Source organism: Lepus europaeus, chromosome 16, assembly GCF_033115175.1.
Source record: "Lepus europaeus isolate LE1 chromosome 16, mLepTim1.pri, whole genome shotgun sequence".
In the NCBI taxonomy this organism is placed as follows: Eukaryota; Metazoa; Chordata; class Mammalia; order Lagomorpha; family Leporidae; genus Lepus; species Lepus europaeus.
In genome coordinates, this window is record NC_084842.1 from 18,421,664 (window position 1) to 18,444,920 (window position 23,257).

Here is a 23,257-nt window from a genome sequence, read left to right on the forward strand (position 1 = left end):
ATTTCAACAGTCTGCACCCACACAGAAACACAAAGTGAAACATACTGTTTGAGTACTAGTCATAGCATCAAATCAAAATGTACAGCACACTAAGGACAGAGATCCCACATGAGCAAGTGCACAGTGACTCCTACCGTTGACCCAACAAATTGACACTCTAGTTTATGGCGCCAGCAACCACCCTAGGCGCTTGTCATGAGTTGCCAAGGCTATGGAAGCCTTCCAAGTTCGCCGACTCTGATCACATTCAGACAAGGTCATAAAAGACAGGGATGTTGGCTATTTTGAATGTTACTGCTAATGTAAATGATACTGTGACTTTAACCTTCAAATTCTGCGTGTTCCTTGCTGGTATATTAAAAATAAAAGGAGTGCTATTTGTGTATTAACAATGGATGTTGTAAGTGTTAGAGATTTTTTTTGTGTGTTCTTTCCAGTGTTTTTTTTTTTTTTAAGATTTACTTATAAATTTGCAAGACAGAGTGATGGGGAGAGACAGAAAAATAAAATTTCTGTCCTCTGCTTCACTCCCCAAATGCCTAGAAAAGCTGTAGCTGGGCCAGGCTGAAACCAGGAGCCTGGTCTCCTACATGTAGCAAGAACCAAGTGCTTGGATCAGTGTGTACTGCCACCCATGAGCATTAGCAGAAGCTGAATTGGAAGCAGAAGAGCCAAGACTTGAACCAAGTATTTTTTTGGTGGGATTCAGGCCAATGCCCACCCTTTGCTGATGAGTTTCAGGAATTCTTTATTTTTGATAGCAGTACTTTATTATATGTATGTTATATAAAACTTTTCCCCCAGTCTGTGACTTGTTTTCTCATTCTCTTGCTATTTTGTTTTGCAAAGTAGAATTTTTAGATTTTAATGAGGCCTAGCTTATAAATTAATTTTCATTGACCCTGCCTTTGGTGGGTCTAAAGTCAGCATTATCCCCAAGGTAACTTTTTATCTTCTCTTTTAGGAGTTGTGTTCTTTTGAGTTTTATGTTGGAGTCTGTGATACATTTGAGTTAACTTTTTTGAAGAGTGTGCATTTCTTTTTCTGTATCTTTTTTCCAGACTGTGGATGTCCAGTTCTTCCAGAACTATTTGTTGGAAGACTGTCTTTGCTTAGTTGTATTTCCCTTACTCTTTTGTCAAATATCAGTGGACTATATTTATGCCAACTTCTCTTTTTTAAAATTTGGTTATTTACAGTTTCTATAATTAGACTAGAAACTGTCTAGTTTTCCAGCTAGTTTTCTAGCTGGAAACACAATCCAGATCTCCCCCAAGTGTGGCAGGAACCCAGCTCTAGCTTCATCACTGCACCCCCCAGGTTCTGTATGAGCAGGAAGGTGGTATGAGGGGCCAGAGCAGGGTATCAAACTCAGCAATTCCAGTGTAGGATGCAGATGGTTATTTATTTGACAGGCAGAATGACAGAGAGGTGTTCTGTCCACTGTTCACTCCCCAGATGTCCCAGGTGGGTGACAAGGGTCCAGGCACCTGAGCTCCATCCACTGTCTTTCCAGGTGAATTAGCAGGAACCTGGGTCAGAAGCAGAGGAGACAGTGTTGGCACCTGAGCCTTGATAGCAGATGCTGGTGTCAGAAATAGTGGTTTAACCAGTTGCACCACACAGCTGGTCTAGTATTTTTCTTAATTTTGATACATACCTTAACAAGTGAAACATACACTACATGTGTGAACATAATGCAGGGAATTTCTTCAATTTATTATGTTGACATGTGTGTTGAGACAGTTTTTCACTTTAAAATATTTGTCCATGTGCTATGTGATTAGCTATTATGTAATAAGCAATCCACAGTTACTACATTTTGTGCCTTGTTTTGTACCAAGTTTTATGTGTATATTTGCTTTGTCCATGTATAGTTGTACAGTATGAGAATTTATTCATATAACATTGTGGTTATTTATATGGTAGTTTGTTTTAGTTTCCAGAATCAACTGGGATGGAGAACTCCCATTTACTTTTATGTTACAATTGGTATTATATGGGACTTCGTTTACTAGTAAATTTACTGTGTTCTGTTGCCTACTATTCATATAATGTTACCTTTCTTGTGGATTCTAGTGTATAATATATGGACAAGGCCTATGTAAAATGAATTTTCATATGATAGAAGTATTTAATAGGTTTCCTTTTCCCAGGGTTTATCAGATGGGTTTCTTGTATTTTACATTAACTTATGAAGAATATCGTTGGGGATGTTTTACTGGAGATTTCTCATGGTGGGAGCAGGCAGTGCTTCAGTGGTTTAATCAGGGGATTTGCAGTCGGGCACAAGTAACTCTGGTTTTTTTCAGATTACCTTAGCTTTGTAAGTGATACTGTAGTAATTTGCATTCTTTTTGGGTTTTTGAAGATGAAATTTTTTAAGTAAGTGTGTATATGAACATATGTTGCACAGAATATATATAGTGCCTAATGTATAGTATAAATTCAATCTAGGCTATTAAAATTAATGCTGATTATTAATTGCATACAAGGAAAAACAACACTGATAGTGATCTAGGCGAAAATAAAATGAGATTATTCTGTTGCAGCCACAATTAAAAATACCCCAGAAGTTGAGGTAGGTATTTAGCCCAGTGGTTAAGATTCCAGTTAGATGCATGTGCACCATATTGCAGTATCCAAGTTCAGTGCCTGCCTCCAGCTTCTGACTCCAGCTTCCTACCAAAACAGAGCCTGGGATGCAGAAGTGCTGGGTCAAATAATTGTTTTCCTGCTGCTCATGTGGAAGACCTGGATTGAATTCCTGGCTCTTGACTTTGGCCATGGCCCATCCTAATCACTTGGAGAGTTAATCGGTGGAATGGAACACTGTCTCTGTTTCTCAACAACAACAAAACAGAACAGAAGAAACCCGAAGTTTTCACTACAACGTTAATGTTACTAGGATAGGAGACTATTTCCTGAAGCTAGGGTAGTTAGAAAAAGTCTTTACAGTAAGACTCAAAGGACTGCAAACTACAAAGGAACTGACGTAATTTTCTACAATAAGAAACAAAACTTTGTGAAAAGGAGACTGTAAATAAACTTACATGTCAAGTCCTAGGTAGATAGTTGCCACACGTGTTAGTAGTAATTACTAATATATTGAAATTAAAAACAACTACAGATTAATAAGACAACCCAGTTGAAAAATACATATTCTGGGGCTGGTGCTGAGTAAAGCTGTTGCTTGCAATGCTGTCATCCCATATCTGCACTAGTTTGAGACCCAGCTGTTCCATAACTGATCCAGCTCCCTGCTGATGTACCTGGGAAAGCAGCAGAGGACGATCCAGTGCTTGGGCCCCCAGCACCCATGTGGAAGTATCTCCTGGCTTCAGCCTGGCCCAAACCTGTGACCATTTGGGGAATGAACCAGCAGATGGAGGATTCATTTCTCTCTGTATTTCTCTCTGTAAACTCTGCCTTTCAAATAAATATTTTCTAAACAAGAAAAACACATATTCTGAGTTAGTAGGTCTGGTCAGAAACTTGAGTTATTGATGAACATGTTAAAATAGATGTAATATTATGACAGATGGGAAAGTTACAAGGTTTTTTTTTTTTTTTAACTTTAAAAGCTTAGCAAAACTTTAAAAAGTGACACTGCTAGTGTTGTTGAGACTGTGGGAGAATTAGAACTTGTACATTGGAGGCCCACATGTAAATTGGTACAATTAGTATGGGACATGTAGCTTGACAGTGTCTTATAATTGGTTGTTGACTTCTTGCATGCCAGTTGTGAGCAGACCTCAGATAAACACACCTGTTAAGTCACAGTTGTCTTGTATGGATGGTATGTGCATGAGTGTGTGTTTGGTTTTTCTTTCTGCTTTTCTGAATTCAAACTGTTCTTTAAATTCTCAAAATAATAAATCTAATTAGACGACAATATTTGTTACATAAAGACACATTAACCTAAGAATAAGTGGCACTGAGGCAAGCTGTTGAAAAGAGAATTAACTTTTATCATGTGCTCAAGATTCATATCCAGTACATAATTATAAAAACTGGTGCTTTTTTTATTAATACAAGGCTTTGTTAGATTTTTGCTTTTGCATTTAGACAGTAAAAGTAAGCCTTTGGAAGCTTCTTGATATTCATGGTACCAGAATGTAAGCTCTCTGAATGTAGTTCGGACTGTAGTACTCTGCAGTAACTCAATAGTCCTAAATTTGTCCATTTTTGGCATCTTTATCACCAGAAAAGCTTGAAACTTTATCTTACTAGACCTGGGAAAATGGTTTTATTTGTTGGACATATATTGGTTTCTTGTATCTCTCCTCTCTAATGGTTCACTAAATTAGATTTGAAATATCTGGGATTGCTTTCTTCAGTTTCTTAGTAAAGAGATACATAAAACTCTGGTTATTGAAGAAGAACTTCTGATACACACTCCAGGCCATTTTTACTGAAATGAACTAAGGTGTTAGTCAATAAAGATGAATGTAGTAGTAACTGTGCAAGTTGGAATATAATGAAATGTCCTCATTTTCTCCAGTAGCAACCTGATCTAAAAGTAAGGATTAAATTGAAGTAAAGTGAGTATAGCCTCAAAGAGAGTGGAACCAATCAATAGATGGCAAGATTAGTATGGGAGGAGCATGCAGTGACTGGCTTTGTTTCACGTTTCTTTCCAAGAGGAAAAACTTTCTTGTCTCTGTATATTTTTTGAATATCTCTTTTTTCGTCTTTTTAATTTGTAACAATTATTGCTATGTTTTTATAAAGTAATAGAGGTAGAAATTTCAAGTAATGGAGAGATTTATCCAGTAGAAATAAATTTACCCCTATGGTCCACTTCTCTAGACATAAACCTTTAACAGTTTGCTGTGTATTGTTTCACATATTTGTAATATTTGTAAAAATTCATAAATGCATAGACACAGTATTTCATGTTTAAAAAACTAAATTATACCTACAATAATGTTCTAATAAATAACATTATGAGATTACCTAAAGGTATAGTGTGGTTCTCTCTTTAGATAAATATATCCCATTTTGAAAATAAATATAATAGTGTTCTGTTTCATGCCATCTTATGTTCTGAACCAATTTCTTTCTAGACACAAGTACTGTTTCCAAGTGTTTGCAGTTATAAACAGTGATGTAGTGCATTGTCTGATAATTTCATTTAAAAATTGTTTTATTTTTTGACAGGCATAGGAAGAAAGAAGGAGAGAGAGAAAGGAAGAAATAGATTGAGATTGTTCCTTTTGGTTGGTTTTCTCTCCTAATGCTCACAGTAGCTGAGTCTTGGTCCCTCGTGCTAGAGCTGAGAGCCAGAAACTCAATCCAGGGCTCCATTTGGGTAACAGGAACCAGATGAATTGAGCCATCCCCATTGCCTTGTCAAGGTCTTCAATAACAGGAGGCTGGAGTCAGGAGTTGGCATGGATGCGTAGTACTCCAGTATGGGATGCAGACATCTTAACTGCGAGGCTATATGCCTTCCATTTCTGATTGTTTCATTAGGATAAATTTCTAGAAATGCTGTTGCAGTGCTTAAGGATAGGCACATTTCAAATTTTATATGTATTATTAATACTCACTTTTGAAATATTTTACTGATGTATATCCATATTGTGTCTCTTGGCATGTTTTTAATCTATAGTTTCCCAGAGGCATTTTAAATAATGAATTATAAAATGAAATATAGCATTTTATCATATTTTTACCCAATGAATATTAGCAATAAGCATAGTATCTTTTGTAGAAACCATTTCTTAAATTTTATTGATCAGCTTTCATTCTGGGCTGCTATCTGTGATCATGATGGTGGAGTTTTAAAACAGAATAATTCTCCTGACCCAAGTGCTTGGGGAAGGGTCTCTGGATCAAGGAAATATGTCAATCATGAGATAGCTGTGTTGATTCTATTTCTGCATTTTTAATAAATTGTTCTGTTACTGTATTATGTATGAGACAGGCACGAGGTGGTCACTGGAGACAGGGTGATGGAGAAGAAGGACCCTGTTCTGGACTTTCCAGAGTTTATAATTAATCGGCAGAAACCATTAAGTAGCTGTAAACAGGCAACTCCTTTAAAAACTACAGTTGCAGTTACAAAATAACAGACATGTAAAATGACATGTTAAAGCAAAAAAATTATAAATAATTAAAGAGGGAATAAAAAGTTCATTAACATTTTTTCACCATCTAGAAACAACTGTTGTTAATAGTGAGTAGATTTTTTTTGTTTTCCTCTGGTATTTTATTAAGAACTTTTCAAAATATAGAAAAATTGATAAAACTTTTGCAGTGAATATTCAGATATTCACTACCCAGAATCTACAGTTTACATTTCAGTGTAGTTAGTTTATTACATACCTGTCTTAACTATCAGGGTATTGTTTTAAACACTACTGTGTATTAATTTATTATGCATGTTTTATAAAAGATATTTTGTACTCTTATATTTCCTCCTTCTCCTGCTTATCTTGATATTTGATAAATTACTTTGAATAGGTGGGTAACATAAGTGTCATAGATCTAAAATGACAATATGTAATGTACTCAAACTGCGTTTTTTTTTTTTTTTTTGAGAGAGTAATGAAGTGCTATTAATTACTCTGCTGAGATTATAGATGCAATGGGGACTTCCTAGGCAATCCAGGATGGTAAGACTCTATCTAACCATGAATGCTAGAGTGTTAATTTTATATTTAAATATATTCACATTTAAAAAGCACTATAGTCAACATTTAGTTCTTTATTTCCTGAGTTCTTATTTTCACTTAGATTTTATCTCAGATAATTTCTCCCTTCTCCATGAAGATCTGATGTTTACTGAATTTGCTTCCCTTGTTACCTTACATGATTTTCTAAGTTTTTTATTAAGAAATTTAAGTATGAAATTTTTATTTATAATAGAACAACAGAAATGCAATTACAGTCTATTTTAGAAAGAGGGAGACTGCAATATTGTCCATTATTCCATGTTTTCTACATAATGTCTCATGTGTGACATTTCTTTGGTGATTTTAGTGCTTCTGCCAACAATACAGATTGAAGTTATTAGGTAACTATGGTAATTTTAACTAGTATACATCTTATACAAAATAACCACAGTGGAGCTTTGTTCTGCCCCAAAAAATTGACTTGTGCCTGCAAACTGGAAGCAGTTTGGTAGGCTGAATACTATTGAAGTTTATTTGAAAAAGTATTGGAAGACTTTTAAAATGCTTAAAGCTGTTTTGGCCTTTTTTGTATTCTGTTATTTCTTGATTTAAATAATTCTATCATTGCATAGTTTTCTGTTTGACTTAAAAGGCTGCTGTAAAAGGAATCAGTTTTGTAATTTATGGATATTGTTTTTTGTTTTTTTCCATATTCTGATAGTAAAACCCTTTTTTAGTTGTAGCACATAATATATTGCCATTAGTAGTAATACACAGTGACTTCTAGAGCAGTAGGGATTGTTTTATGACACAATGTATTGTTACAGTAGCATGCCTGCTAGACTTGGTTACATTGATAATGGCCATTTCCCCTGTATCAGTATTCCCAAGAGGGTAAGGCCAGATGGTTTTTTACTGCTGGGAGTAGATTTTACTCCCTGCTTTTAACAGCTGCTGTGATTCTCTGTATCTAGTACCTGTTTTAGAACAGGATATTTATTCAATAATAGTAAATGTACAACAGAATCTTGAGAGGTTTTAATAAAGGTTGTGACAGAAGCTAATGCAGTGGTGGCATAAAAACTGGGTGCTCATTTGGCCTATTTTATGACTGTCCTTCATTGAAATGACTTTATATTTTGATCGTTCAGAAAACTTATCATGATCCCCAGTCTAATGATGTTATCTTTTAATAGGAAGCTGTGGTACTTAAGCAGTTTTATAGTAAAGAGTAGTCACACAGACAACATACATAAATAAAAAACCAAAAAACAAGACTGTTGTCCCTTTATAGTAAACATAAAACAGAACATCTACCAATACTAATAGAAACCATTTCCAAATATTTACACGACCCTGTGACCTGTCTTTATCAACTCAGATACTTTTGTGATTGTAGTTGATGTAAACCTGTTTCCACTTAATATTGTGATAGGATTTTTTCAGTATTCACGGAAAACATAAGTCATTCTAGTCTCTGATATTCACAAATTGAAGTAAGAAATCCCTCTTAAAAGTAACATTTGGCCGGCGCCGTGGCTCAACAGGCTAATCCTCCGCCTTGCGGCGCCGGCACACCGGGTTCTAGTCCCGGTCGGGGCACCGATCCTGTCCCGGTTGCCCCTCTTCCAGGCCAGCTCTCTGCTGTGGCCCGGGAGTGCAGTGGAGGATGGCCCAAGTGCTTGGGCCCTGCACCCCATGGGAGACCAGGAGAAGCACCTGGCTCCTGCCATCGGAACAGCGCGGTGCGCCGGCCGCAGCGCGCTACCGCGGCGGCCATTGGAGGGTGAACCAACGGCAAAAGGAAGACCTTTCTCTCTGTCTCTCTCTCTCTCACTGTCCACTCTGCCTGTCAAAAAAAAAAAAAAATTTAAAAAAAAAAAAAAATAATAATAAAAAGTAACATTTGATAGGACTATTAAGTTACCAATTCCCAGATTATACTTTGGAATTTTTGCATATTGTCCTTCAGCTGGTATGCTTATATGGCGAGCAGGGGGTTTTATCAGGAGCTGACCATTTTCTGGAGGCTTTGATGGATGCCAAGGTAGAACAAAATGTCTCCCGTCAGGGACAGTTTCTGAGGAGAGTTCAAGTTGTTAAATGCAAAACTAAATGTGTATTACTAGAAATATTTTTACTGAGTTTCTAGAAAAAGTTTATATGTTTGAATATCATAATGCCATGAACTGAGATCTCCTTTTGAAAAAAGCATGTGTGTCTGAATAAATGTTTTCTCAAAGAACCATTTCTCTGTTCACCCAGATATGAATGAATTGGATATTATCTTTGACATACTGAGCTGTGCAACTTACCTGTGATTGTACCCCTGTAGAAACTTGTGGGTACTGTTGTACCTATCAGAGCTGACTTCTCTTTGTACCTACATAGACGAAATATCTTTGGAACTTCCCAGAGGTGGAATTGGGCTAGATTTTCCAGTATTCCTTAGTTCTGAGGACTTTTCAGTATGATTTGTTTAATGTATTTTTGATCTGTTAACTTTTTAACCTTTGAATGTAGTGATAGTTGAGAATTTCGGGTAAGAGTATAGATTGCATTTTCTGTAGACATGCCATGATTTTCTTAGTTTCAACTGACTGAACTTCTTGCCTGAATCTTTGCCTTTTTCATGGCATGCTTGCTTTACACAGTTCACATTTTTGATACAAAAATGTGTTTTTTTACTTATGGTGTAACTCATTGTCTTCTGAATTCCTTTAAGACGTGATCTTTAAGACGTGATCTTTATTGAACAGTTTGAGGTAGTGTAGTGTTTAATCTCTTGATATTTTTGTTTCTAGAAGCATTAGTTGCCCTTTATATTTTATTCAGATCTGAGAAGAATGCTCTAATAACAAATATGAATAGGTTTTTAAAGAAGAAATAGTTTAACAAATTGAAGGGAGCTTTTCTCCCAGATACAGAATGGTGTATACAGGCAGCTCTGATTTACTGAGCAAGTTGCACTGTGGCAATTTTGATGATAGCAGGCACCTGAATAAAACCATGAAAATAAATGGCAAGCAGACACATGACTAGTTATCCCTTCTGGCAAGTAAATCTTTATTACGACATGAGACTTCATAGCTTTGTTTGGATACATCTGGTGATTTTTAAAATAAACCATTAAGGATAACATACTAGAAACAAAAAAGTATAAAAGTAACAGATCTTTTAAAATTTAAATTTCATTTTATGATCACAGTTTTATTATATGTTTAATGAAATGTACTATTTCTTATATTTTTGATATGTTAGTACTGGAAAAAATATGAATTGAGGAAAAATTATGTAATGTCCTATGTTGACAACTGGCAAATACATTATGCTAGTTTGTTTATATGTAGTCATTTGCCTTCGAGTTCCGTTTTTGAGAAAATAATAAGATACAAGATGAGGAATGGGCATTTATAATTAATATGAGCAACTCTTAACTTCATTAATATCTTAAGTCCTGCCACCCTTGCCTTCCATAAGGTAACAAGGACATGGTTTTGTTGTAGAAGATTATGATTTATAGATCTGTTTTTCCTTTTCTGATATGCTAAATTTATAGCACCTGTGTGCCTGCTCCCCATCCTTGAGCCAGTAGTAGACAAAGCCAGTTACTCACACAGTCTGTACTGATAGGACCGGTCTAAGTATCAGAATCTCTGTGCTGAAATTAGAGCAGCCACGACCAATTAGTTAGTGTTCACAGAAATAAGATCTATACCATTCTTTCCTGAATTGGCATGAAGCCATTTTCTTAACTCTAAATACATAACCCTAACACACTAATATACAAGAAGATCTTGGACAACAGAATTATAACAGGAGTTTATTTTGGTACTGAAGACTTTTAGGCCGGCGCTGCGGCTCACTAGGCTAATCCTCCGCCTTTTTGGCACCGGAACACTGGGTTCTAGTCCCGGTGGGGCACCAGATTCTGTCCTGGTTGCCCCTCTTCCAGGCCATCTCTTTGCTGTGGCCCAGGAGTACAGTAGAGGTATGGCCCAAGTCCTTGGGCCCTGCACCTGCATGCGAGACCAGGAGAAGCACCTGACTCCTGGCTTCGGATCGGATGTGGTGCACCGGCCACAGCGGCCATTGGAGAGTGAACCAATGGCAAAGGAAGACCTTTGTGTCTGTCTCTCTCTGTCTCACTGTCTACTCTGCCTGTCAAAAAATAAATAAATAAAAGAAGACTTTTAAATACATTAATAGGTTTTTTCTTAAATACACATTTTCCACATATTGTAAAAAAAATTGCACCAAAATAAACTCGTACTTCTATAATGTTTTTCTGAAATTTTTTTGAAGTACAATATATTGCTTACAATATAGAAAGAAACTCTAGAGTTGGAGTTTCATTGCCCAAAGGCCTTGAGAATAGAGGTGTTACTCATTTTGCAAATATTTAGCACAATGATTCTTGTCAGATAACAAGGTAACAAGTATTCCCTAAAGCTTGTTCATATGTTCAGCATAATATTTGCTGTGTAGTAAGTACCCAGAAAACATTTGGTAACTAAGATTGAAGGTATTAATGAGATTTTAAAAATCCAAGCGTAGGTGCTCCTTCAGCAACCTAATCAGTTTGATCTGAATACAAGTGAACAAAATTAGAATGTATTAACATTTCTAAGGTGCCATACCTGCGAATTTTCTGTGTTAACTTGTTTGATGTTAGCAGCATCTTAATGAGATATTATTTGAATTTTATAGAAGAAGAAACTGAGGGTAAATTGTTTTGTCCAAACTGCATATAAATTGAAAGTCATCCTTTGTACTTTTGTAATCAAATCCTTTGTCCATTTTAAAAATCAATGTGCAGGAAATTGTTTCTCTCCCCCCCCACCCAAGGATTGCATTTCATTCTATCTGGTAGATGTCTGAGCTCCCTTACCCTCTAAGAATTTCCTTACCCATAAAGTTCTTTTTACCTCACTTGGAATAGAGAATGAGTAGGGAATTGAAATTTGTGAGCATCACTTTTTTGTTAAATTTACTTATTTATTTAAATGTTAGGGTGACAGGAAGAGAGGGAACAACCGAGAGAGAGAGCGAGCGAAAGAGCGTGCGAGAGTGCTACCATTTTCTGTTTGACTCCCCAGATACCCATGCCAAAACCAGGAGCCAGGAACTCCATCCAGGTCTTCCATGTGGATGGCAGGAACCCAAGCAGTTAGGTCATTATCTGCTGCCACTCAAGAACCTTAACAGGAAGCTTGATCTGAAGTATGCAGTAGCTAGAATTCAAATCAGGCACTCTGATATGGGACGCAGGCATCCCAAGTGTGGCTTTAACCTGCTAAGCCATAGCACCCGCCCAGTTAGCATCATTTTCTTTGAGATACTCCTTCACTTCTCTGGGATCTCTCTGAGGTATATAGGAGCTATACATGTCATTAAACATCTTTGTTTTTCTGTTAATTTGTTTAAAAATAAATGTATTTAATTGTTTGGAAGGCAAAGTTATAGAGAGAACTGGAGAGAGAGAAAGAGATCTTCCACCCACTGCTTCTCTCCTGACCCACAATGGTCAGAACTGGGCCAGGCTGATGTCAGGTGCCAGAAACTTTGTCTGGGTCTCCCATGTGGGTGGCAGGAACCTAAGTACTTGGGCCATCTTCGGCTGTCTTCCCAGGCACATTAGCAGGTAGGTGGATCATAAGTAGGATAGTCCGTACTCCAGCCAATGAGATGCTGGTGTTGCTGGTGGTGCTTAATAAGCTGTGCCATTTTGGCATTTAAAAATGTTGTGTTGGTCCCATGTTGACATTAAATGTATGTAGGCAGAGTGAAGGCAGAGTGAAGGCAGAGTGAAGGGAAATGGTTGGGTTGAGGTAAGGAGACACAAATAGAGAAACAGAAAAAAAAAAAAAAAGAGGTAGGTATTTTCCACCCACTGTAGATAAATTATGGCCTCAGTCTATACTCTATCACTCTGTCTCTCTGCCTTTTAAATAAAATGAATTTTTTTTTTTTGTTATTTTTAAATACAGGGGCATGGACAGATTTTACATCTCCTGATTTAATTATCAAATGCCCAAAACAGGCAGGGTTGGGCCAGCTGAAACTGGGAGCCCAGGACTCAGTCTGAGTCTCCCACATGGGTGGTAGGGACCTGAGTACTTGGTTCTTCACTTGCAGCTCCCCTGGGAGTGCATTAGGAGGAAGCTGGATTGGAAGCAGAGAAGTAGAGACTCAAAAGAGACACTCAGCCAAGGAATATGGGCCTCACTAGTGGTATCTTATCTGCTGCACCAAATGCCAACCCCTTCAAGTGGGTTTTAGAACATTTTCTCTCTCCAGTAAGATACTCTTCCCATTTACAGTTAATTCCTAGTCATACCTGTAGACTCATGCAGTAATTTATCTACTTTCTTTCTAGACCTTTGATATAAATGGAACTTGGTTTAATGAGCATAGTGTTTTGAGATTTATCCATGTTGTTGTGACATTTATGAAAATTTTCTTTTTATTTCCTAAGTAGTATTCCCTTGTATGGATACACCACATTGGCCTGCACATTCACACATTATAGACATTTAGATTTTCATGATATTTAAACCATGTTTCTACAAATCTGCTCTAGTTTTTGACATGACAGTAATTTTTTAATTGCCAGATTGTCTTTTACTAAGCATATGTGGTATATAACAGTGTATACATGAATCAGGCTCCTTTGATTAGAAGTGCAATCTCCAATTTAATCTTAATATGTATATAAAATATAGAAGTACAATGTTAGCTTGATCTTTTCTGACATTGTCTCCTAAACAAACAAATCCGATCTTTGACTCTTCTTAACCATGTGGTCTAAATTTATTTTTACTAGTCAATATTTTTGTTAATATTGTGTTTCAAATGAGCTGCTGGTGTATTACCACTTTTTTTTAAAGATTTTATTTATCTATTTGAGAGGTAGAGTTACAGACAGTGAGAGGGGGGAGAGAGAGGTCTTTGATTGCTGGTTCACTCCCCAAATGGCTACCACTGCTGGAGCTGCACTGATCTGAAGCCAGGAGCCAGGGGCTTCCTTCAGTCTCCCAAGTGGGTGAAGGGGCCCAAAGACTTGAGCCACCTTCCACTGCTTTCCCAGGCCGTAGCAGAGAGCTGGATTGGAAGAGGAGCAGCCGGGACTCGAACCGGCATCCATGTGGGATGCCGGCACTGCAGGCAGAGGATTAATTTACTGCGCCACAGCACTGGCCCCGTATTACCACTTTTAAATACATTCTGTTCATCTTGAAGCAACTGGAAACAACATGTTAACTTGTTTATTTGGCCTAGTTTTTATCATACGTGATTGCTGTATACAAATAAGTATATTCTAGACCAAATCGGGTAACTACACTAGACCAAGTCAGTGTACTCTTTAAATGTTTGTGAAGATTTTTTTTTTAAAGTGATATATTTCTATAATACAGAATGTGTGTGTTTGTGTGTTTGTGTAAGGATGCTTCAAAAATTCATGGAAAATGAAATGAAATTTGTGTGCAAAAGAATTTTGAAACTCATGCTTTTCATGAACTTTTGGAAGGTACCTTGTATATACAATATTCCATAATGAAAATACCATAAATTAACAATAGAAAAATGAAGCTTGATCTTTAGTAAGTAATTTAGGTTTTTCTAAACTTAAATGTTTATTTTTCTATAGAAATGTGGTGTTGTAATGGCACCTGACATTGTAGAATGGGCGGTACCTAGTGTGGTCCCTGAGACATTGGAAAAACTGATAAAATATTTGTTGCTTTTCTTGATATAAAGCTTCATATTGTGGTGTAGATGTTGCTGCTACACTTTCAAAAATAAACAGTTATAATTTGTTATGATTGTGGTTAATGATCATTGAGTCTTCATCAGTGATGACATGTTGATGTTAATAAGATGAAAAAGATTTTAATTTGGCTTTGGTAGGTTTTGTATTTCTTTTGTTTATGAGGATGTTTTATGTACTTAACACAAGTGGAGTAACATGCATACCTTCTAGTTTTTGTGTTTTTCTAGTATTAATGTAGATAAGATAATTTAGAAAAGGTTACTCAAGGATACCTTTGATTATAATTTAGGTGCCTTTGACTATTAGATGGCTGACTTTAAAACAGGAAAAAGGTGCTTGTGGCAAGCAATGCAGAAACAGATTACTATGAAGTTTATGGGTAGAAGGTAACATAAAATGAGATGATTTAGTGTAGGAATGGGTCAAGAAATGGATATTAAAAAACAAAGCAATAGGTCTTGATCTTTTTTTTTAGTAGTGACAAATTTGTATTTTAAAAGTTTATAGTAATGCCTATTTTTATATAAAATGTACTCCAAGAACCTTGTACATTATGCATATTTTGAATATTAATATATATTTGCTGATTGTAAAACAAAAATATAAAGCTGTCAATCAATAGAAAATATATTTGGTTCTCACCTATTTTATAGAGGGAGTGTAGAAATAGTCTCTAAATTCTTAGTTTAAAACTTCTAAGGTGAACTGCAGAACTCCCAATCTAATCTTGCTTTCTTATATTTTATGTTTCCTGAACTTTTAAAAATCTAGGGCTACAAAGGTAGTAGAATGTGGTTGTTTCCCATTACAAGCTCATAATATATAGTAGGGTAAGCAGCATATGGGTAAATCATGATATAATCTGGTCCTATAGCAGTTTAGTAGAGGAAAAACTTATAGCCCTAGGGACTTTATGAAAGGATCCTTGGATTTGGGATATTTGTGTTGAATCCTGTAGGAAACAAATTCTCTTAAGGAATGATAGAAGAGGAGTGGTGAGTTGGGAATTTCCTCTTAATAGGTTTTCATAGGCATGGCCATGGCTGGAAAAAAAAAAATAAATAAAAGCTGGCTTGTTTTTGAGTTTTACTACAGTAGTAGCTTCTATACTGTTTTCATGTTAGAATTATCCAGTGAATATATATTTTTAATGATTTATTTATTTGAAAGACAGAGAAGCAGAGGCGAAGAGAGAGATGTCTTCCATCTGCTGGTTCGCTCCCCAGATGGCCACAATGGCCCACGCTGCACTCATCTGTAGCAAAGAGCCTGGAGCTTCTTCCAGGTCTCCCACATTGGTGCAGGGGCCCAAGGACTTGGGCCATCCTTTACTGCTTTCCCAGGCCATAGCAGAGAGCTGGAAGTGGAGCAGCCAGGACCCCAACTGGCACCCATATGGGATGCCTGCACCGCAGGTGGCGACTTTATCCACCAAGCCATGGCACTGGCCCTCCAATGAATATATTTAAAACATACTGATTCCTAACTACTCTAATGGATTGCAAACTGCATGAGGTGGTATAGGTAGAGGATGAGAGAAAAGCAGCAGATGAAATTGGTACAATAGATATTGGGGCCAGATAGTGATCTTGGTCTTGTGTGCCCTGTAGTTTGTTTTTCGAATTTTCTCAGTAGGCAGCTTTTTGGAAAAGGAATTTTGTGTTTGTGTGTGTGTGTGTGTGTTTCAGATTTTTTTTTCTTTTCAAGATTAATTTATTTATTTGAAATAAAAAGAGTGAGAGTGACAGAAAGAGTTAATTCCACCCGCAGGTTCACTCCCTGGATAGCCACAATGGTCATGGTTGGGCCAGGCTGAATCCAGGAGCCAGGCCTGTCCTCTAGATCTGCCACGTGGGTTGCAGGAACCTAAGCACTTGGAGACCATCTTCCACTGCTTTTCCTAGGACATCATCAAGAAGCTGGATCGGAAGTGGAGCAGCCAGGAAGCAAATCGGCACCCAAATGGAATGCTGACATCACAGATGGTGGCTATGTCTGCTGTGCCACAACTGTGGTCCTTGTTTTTCAGATTCTTTGATGTCCTTTTTATTTTTGACCCTCTAACTTTTTATGCTTTTCAAAAAAATTGGAACTTTGAGTCAGTGGACTTTCTAAGGAGGTATCTCAATTTTTGAAAATTAGATTTGAATCAGTGTTGAATTTTGAAAGGGGCAGGCAGTAAGGTGCGTAGGGTGAAGTGGCTGCTTGTGTTCACATCCCATATCCCAGTCCCAGGAGTAGCTCCTCCACTTCTGATCTGGCTTTCCCTTTAAGGAACCTGAAAAGGCATCTGATGATGGCTCATGTGCTTGGATTCCTGCCATCTACTTGGGAGACCTGAATAGAGCTCATGATTCCTGGCATTATCCTAGCCCAGCTGTGGCTGTGGCATCTATTTGGGTAGTGAACCAGTGAGTTTAAGGCTTCTCTCTTCCTCTTCCTGAAACTCTCTAAATAATCTTTTTTAAAGTTGGAGTAATATGACTTTGTCATTAAGGACAGGGATTGTGTCATATTTAATTTTATATTCTCACATCCTAATTCTGAGACTAGCATTTAGCAGATTTTCAGTATTTTTTGAATTAAAGAGATCTTTCTTCTAATTTCTAAGTGCATGTTCCTTGGGGCCATTTGGGGAGTGAACCAGCAGATGGAAAATCTCTCTTCTCTGTAGCTCTGCCTTTCAAATAAATAAATAAGTCTGTAAAAAAAAAATGCAAAGCAGATCACTTTGGTTCTTCTTTATTGTGGTATTTTGATAGTGAATTTCTGTTTCTCCTGTTTTTATACTTATTATTTGGAATTCTTGTCTAACGAAGTTACTTCTCCTCCACATTTGTTTGTTCATGGTGTTATTTATTCATGTAAGTATCATTGCATGGATTTTTGTTTTATTCTGTGATTTAGAATTCAATATTATTGTCATTTCTTATTATCCTTTCTCTTAGTGATCAAGTTTTCCCAACTTTGGTTACTGGTAGCTTTTTGCATTGTTCTTATGTCCTCTGTATGTTTCTTTTGATCGATTTTTAAATTTTCTGGTGTCAGTGTAGTCTAGTCTCATGATATGTTCTCTGCTTCAGCCTTCTAATCAACTACTTCTCCAGGGAACTGTAGTTATTTGTATTGCATTTTAAAGATTTATTTATTTGAATGGTAGGACAGTAGAGTGTGTGGGGGGAGCCAAAGTGAGAGGCAGAGGGGGAGAGGTACAGGTATCTTCCATCCTCTGGTTCACTCTGCAAGTGGCTGCAACAGCCAAGTCTGGGCCATTCTGAAGCCAGGAGCCAGGGACCTCATCCTGGTGTCCCGTGTGGTTGGCAGGAGCCCAGGTACTTGGACCATTTTCTGCCTTTGCAGACACAAAAGCAGGGAGCTGGATCCCAAGCAGAGCAGCTGAGACTTAACTGGCACTCTGATATGGGAAACTGGCATTGCAAGCAGGGGCTCAACTGTTAGAGTGCACCATAGTGTTGGCCCCTGTGGTTCATTTTAATAGAGTGGTGTTTAAAAACCAGTTTCACTGGATGTGTTATTTGTATGTTGTTCCTTTTAGCATTCAGAATATCTGGTCAATTACTGTTGTGCATAGTGAAGTTTGTTATTGACTTACAGTACTATCAGGTTCATTTGTTAAAGTCTGTAATTCATTTTGTTCAGGCCCCACAATTCTGGTTGATATTTTGAAAACCTATTGAAATTCAAATTCCTTTTGATATCATATATTTTTATGGTTGAGGTTTTGAGAAATGCAGACATGGCTTCTCCATTTAGAGTCATGAGACAGAACACTTATATCACCTTACATGTTATGTTTTAGAGAAAAATATTAAGATTGTTATTTACCTAGAAATTACAGGAACATTTTTGTTTGGATTTTGTGGATGTTCTATTGTGGTGTGGATAATCAAATTAAGAACCTTTTTGGAATAATCAGTGATTGGAATACTAAGAGAATTGAAGAGATACTTCACTCCTTGAATTCACTGTCATTTTGTATTTTTCAGCTTTTAAGAAATTGGTATTTTTCATGCAGTAAATTTAGACAAAACAAGTAAAAATAATTATCAAAATATCAAATATGTACTTCAAATCACTTATCACTTATCATTACTTTGTTTATTCTATAGCCAAAAAGAAAATTTAGAGGTGACACTCTTATCTTGGAACTTGAAAAAGATTGATCAGTGGAATGCATTTTATTGTATACAGTTCTGTCTCATAAGTAGAACAAAAGTTTTGTTTGTAGATCATGAATAAATGACATAATGAGGATGGTGAGGTAGGGATGGTGAGGGAATTGGAGACGGGGAGAGAAAAAACAATAACTGACAAGAAGCATGGGAAAACTCTTTAGTTTTTCCAGAAAGCATGGTGTAAACATTGACATGTTGTTCTTACATGTGTGTGGTGCCTGGGCAGTAGGGAGAGAGAGAAAGGAGGGAGACTAAAAGATTACGAATGGAATGACCACCTTATGTTGGTAAGGGTATATAACTCTTAACGTCCAACACTTCAATGCAAATAACATTAAAATTTCATACGGATGGTGTTTTCAGGAACTGCCATTATGGTAATCAAAAAATATTGACAGTGGGTCTGTCAGACACTGATGCTGACTGATAGGCGTTTTCTTTTAAAAAAATATTTTCCACATTATCTGTGATGGTAAAACTACAAACTTGCATGCATGGACTTATATTTATTTTGGTACAAAAAAGTTTATCTCTTAATTTCCATTTTCTGTAGACTTTTTGAAATACTCTCATATATTTGAAATGTTACCTTTTAACTATAAAAGTTAGATTTTACAATTAAATTTGATGATTTAGATATGCCATATTAAATACATAACAGTTTTCTGTAAGAAAAATTTTAAGTTATTCTTAACATGAAAAATACCTTTGCTTCTCAAAATAAAATATAGAACAGTTAATAACAGTTCTTCACATAGTTTCAACTATTTTGGTATAGGGCCTTGTCTCCTAAAGTAAGTTTTATTTAACTTTGAGTTTAATAACATTATCATTTTACGTGATGGAAATATATTCATAGTATTTTTGCAGTTGGAAATACAGCCTGTGCAGTTAAATATAATTGAATCCACTTATTTTTGTGGTTTTTTTTTTTTTTTTTGAGATTGGGAGCAGTTTCATACGAGAACGCTTTTTTCCTATGACAAAATTACGTCTTTTTTTGAACTGTTACCCTAGTAATTAGCAGTACTTCTTACTTTTCTTGTGGTTGCCATGCTGTATGGTTATCATTATCAATCCAGACATTGTGCTCTTGGACCAGATTATTCTCCCTTTGGTTGCTTACCATTTGTCTTGCTTTCCTGGGTCTGGTGGGTACAGAGAACTTCAGTCGTCTTACTGTAACACAGGGTAGGACGCCTGTACTCTCTTCTCTCCCCCTGTTTTATGCCCAGTGTCTCTTGAGTGACTCATGGGAGCAGCTGTCTCTTATCCACCTAGGAAGGGAGGGATTGGATTTCTCCTTAGATTCTTTTGCTTTAATTCTTATTTATATATTTATATAAAGGGAAAATTTCATGTATATAATTTTTAAGATTGATTTTATGTATTTGAGAGGTAGAGTTAGAGACAGTGAGAAGAAGAGACAGAGACAAAGACCCTCCCTCTGCTGCTTCACTCCCCAACCGACTACAATGGCCAGAGCCGCGCCGATCCGAAGCCAGGAGCCAGGAGCTTCTTCCTGGTCTCCCATGCTGGTGCAGGGGCCAAGGACTTGGGCCATCCTCCACTGCTTTCCCAGGCCACAGCAGAGAGCTGGATTGGAAGAGGGGCAGCCGGGACTAGAACCAGCACCCACATGGGATGCTGGCTCTGCAGGCGGAGGATTAACCTGTGTCACGGCGCTGGCTCCTCCTGTGTATAATTTTAAGAAGAACATATTCTCAAACGGCACAATTTAAGCGTCTTTGTCCTATCCACTGAATCTTAATTGGTTTTGCAAAGGCAGGAAATTTGTTTTTCTTGTGGGAATACATCCCTTTAGAGTTCGTACTTGGACTGTTTCAGATGAGATAAATGACCTAACGATGAGAGACTCCTGTGCAGAAGCTAGTGTGCTGTTCCCTTCCCAACATCTGGCTATTGCACGTATCTCAGCTCCACTTCTGTGTCTGCATCATTGGGCCTTCCTCAGTCCCTCTGTACCACAGGAGCCACTAGTCTTCGCCCAGAGTCATCCCAATAGAAATAGAATCACACCATCTTTCTTTTGCATATGGTTTCAGCTTTGCCCTCTGTGAGATTGCCCAGTGTGACTGCAGGTAAATGCTTAGGGGAAATTGGTAGGCGGAGGCTCCCATTCAGCCTTGCTAGGGAGGGTGGGGATGACACTGCAGTTTATTTTCTTTCTTCCCTGAGGGGCTTGGCTGGAGTAGAGCACTAATATTTTGTCTTACTAGGTTGCCCCTTTCCTTGTCCTTTGAGTAAAGAGAGCAAACGTTTTTCTAGGCACTCACTGGCTTTCCTGGATTGGCAGCTAGTCCAGTAAGCAGTCTGGGAAGTATGGCGTCCAGATGGCCCCCAGGCAGCTCCTCAGTGTGTCATTCTTCATGACTTTAGTCAGTCTGCCTTCTCTGAGCTTTGCCAAGTCTTCTGATATCTGTGATTTTTTTTTTTTTTTGGGGGGGGGTTGTTGCTTTGTTTTACTTAATGACCAGAAATTTTAGCTGCAAGAACATTGGAAATTGTGAGAATATTAGTAAAATGTAAGTCGGTTTTCTTTCTGGAATTGGAAATACAATTATTTTACTTTTAATATTTTTTTAAAGCTTTAGATCATTAGGAAAAATTAATATTTCATGCATATCTAGTCAATTAACAACAAATAAATTGTCTAAAAGAAGCACTTTTAACAGAAATTAATTTGGGGAAAAATATAATCTCATGTAATTGTGTTGTGTTTGTAAGGCCACCACAAAACAAACTAAACACCGGAGTAAGGAGAGGGTTTATAGGTGGGGAAACCCAACAGACCAGAGAGTAGGGACGAAGAAGAAAACTGAGAAGGAAGGCATAAGAGAGAGTGTGTCCAGTGTTCAGGAACAAGTCCTTTTAAAACTTTGCTGGGGGCAGGCAGAGAAGTCGGAGCAGTGAATCCCGTTAGGGTAGGGATGGAACTGACACCTGTGGTTGGGCCATGTGGCCACCTGGCTTCCAGCAATGGCGGCGGGGGCTAGAGCCTAGGATGGTGTCGGGGGCATGGATCGCGTCATTTTACTAACAGTGTTCATAGGAAATCCAGGACTTTAACCCTGTGTAAATTTAAGTTCTCTTTATTTGCAGAACCTTTTAGCTGAAAAAGTAGAGCAGCTGATGGAATGGAGCTCCAGGCGCTCAATCTTCCGAATGAACGGTGATAAATTCCGAAAATTTATAAAGGCTCCACCTCGAAACTACTCAATGATTGTTATGTTCACAGCTCTTCAACCCCAGCGGCAGTGTTCGGTGTGCAGGTAATTTATGTTTCTTTTTTCTTTAAAAATTTAGAATTTTTATCCCAGGCTTATCTGTTTAAGATAAATATGTAAGCAAATTGAATGGTTCGTTCCATGTCATGGTTAGATATAACTATTCAAAAGTAAGCTCAGGGAAGAGATTTAGCCTAGCAGGTAAGACGTGTGGATCCCATATTGAAGTACAGGTGGTCGATTCCTGGCTCCAGTTCTGACTCAGGCTTCCTGCTAAAACAAATCTTGGGAGGCTGCAGTGATGGCTCAAGGATTGGGTTCCTGCGGCCTCACATTAGAGACCTGCGTAACATTCCCAGCTTCCAGCTTCTGAGAGCTTTCTCTCTCAGTCTCCCATTTCTCAAGTAAAAACCTAATGAAAAAAAATAAAGTAAGCTCAAGGTCAATAGATTGTGGAAAATCACTTTGATAGGTTAATACTATTTTATGATGGGCAAGTAAATTATTTGTTGATCAATTTCACACATAATCATAAAAACTGATTTTTCAACTTTATATCCTTCCTGTTGCTTTGAAGGTCCACTACTTATGTCTGTGATCAGTGAAGTAACCACTTGAAATATGCTCTTAAATCTGTTTAAACAGTTTTAATAAAGAGGGTCAGCTTTTACATGATAGATCTATTTATGTTGGATACCTCTAATGATAGAAACAATTTCTTCTTATGCTACAGAAGTAAATAATTTGAAATGGCTGAAATACTTATAATTAGGAACAAACTAACAAAATTCTGGATAAGTACAAATTGAATACAAATCCAGCAAGTACTTTTTATTCATTATTTTTATTTTTTTGTTTGTGTTGTACAAGTGTCATGTATTTCACATATACAGATTTAGGAACATAGTGATACTTCCCACCCAACCCTCCTTCCCACCCACGCTACAACCCTTCCTCCTCCTCCCTTTCCCATTCTCTTAATTTTTTATAAAGATCTACTTTCAGTTTACTTAATGATCATAAAGTTAAACCTACAATAAGTAAAAGACTTCAACAAATAGTATGAAGAAAAAAAAAAAAACAGTGAAAGGGGCTGTAAACAATCATCAAATCTCAAAATGTCCATTTCACAACAGTACATATAAGGTACTCTGTTAGTTACCTTGGATCAGAGAAAACATATGGTACTGTCTTTTGAGACTGACTTATTTCACTAAGTATAATGGTTTCCCTTTGCATCCATTTTATTGCAGGAGACAGGATTTCATTTTTTTAATAGCTGGATGGTACTCTATAGTGTATTTATACCATAATTTGTTTATCCAATCAGTAGTTGATAAACATGTGGGTTAATTCCATATATTAGCTGTTGTGAATTGAGCTGCAATGAACATGGATGTGCAGATAATTTTCATA

General features: G+C 37.2%; 1 protein-coding gene across 4 annotated transcripts in view; it reads left to right on the top strand.

Moving 5' to 3' along the window:
* TUSC3 (tumor suppressor candidate 3) overlaps positions 1 to 23,257 on the top strand; it is a 213,113-nt gene that overhangs the window by 48,706 nt on the left and 141,150 nt on the right. For all 4 annotated transcript variants that reach the window (XM_062213666.1, XM_062213664.1, XM_062213665.1 and 1 more), the window contains exon 2: positions 21,717 to 21,886. In XM_062213666.1, coding sequence (XP_062069650.1) covers positions 21,717 to 21,886 — 170 coding nt within the window. The remainder of the gene's footprint in view (positions 1 to 21,716; positions 21,887 to 23,257) is intronic.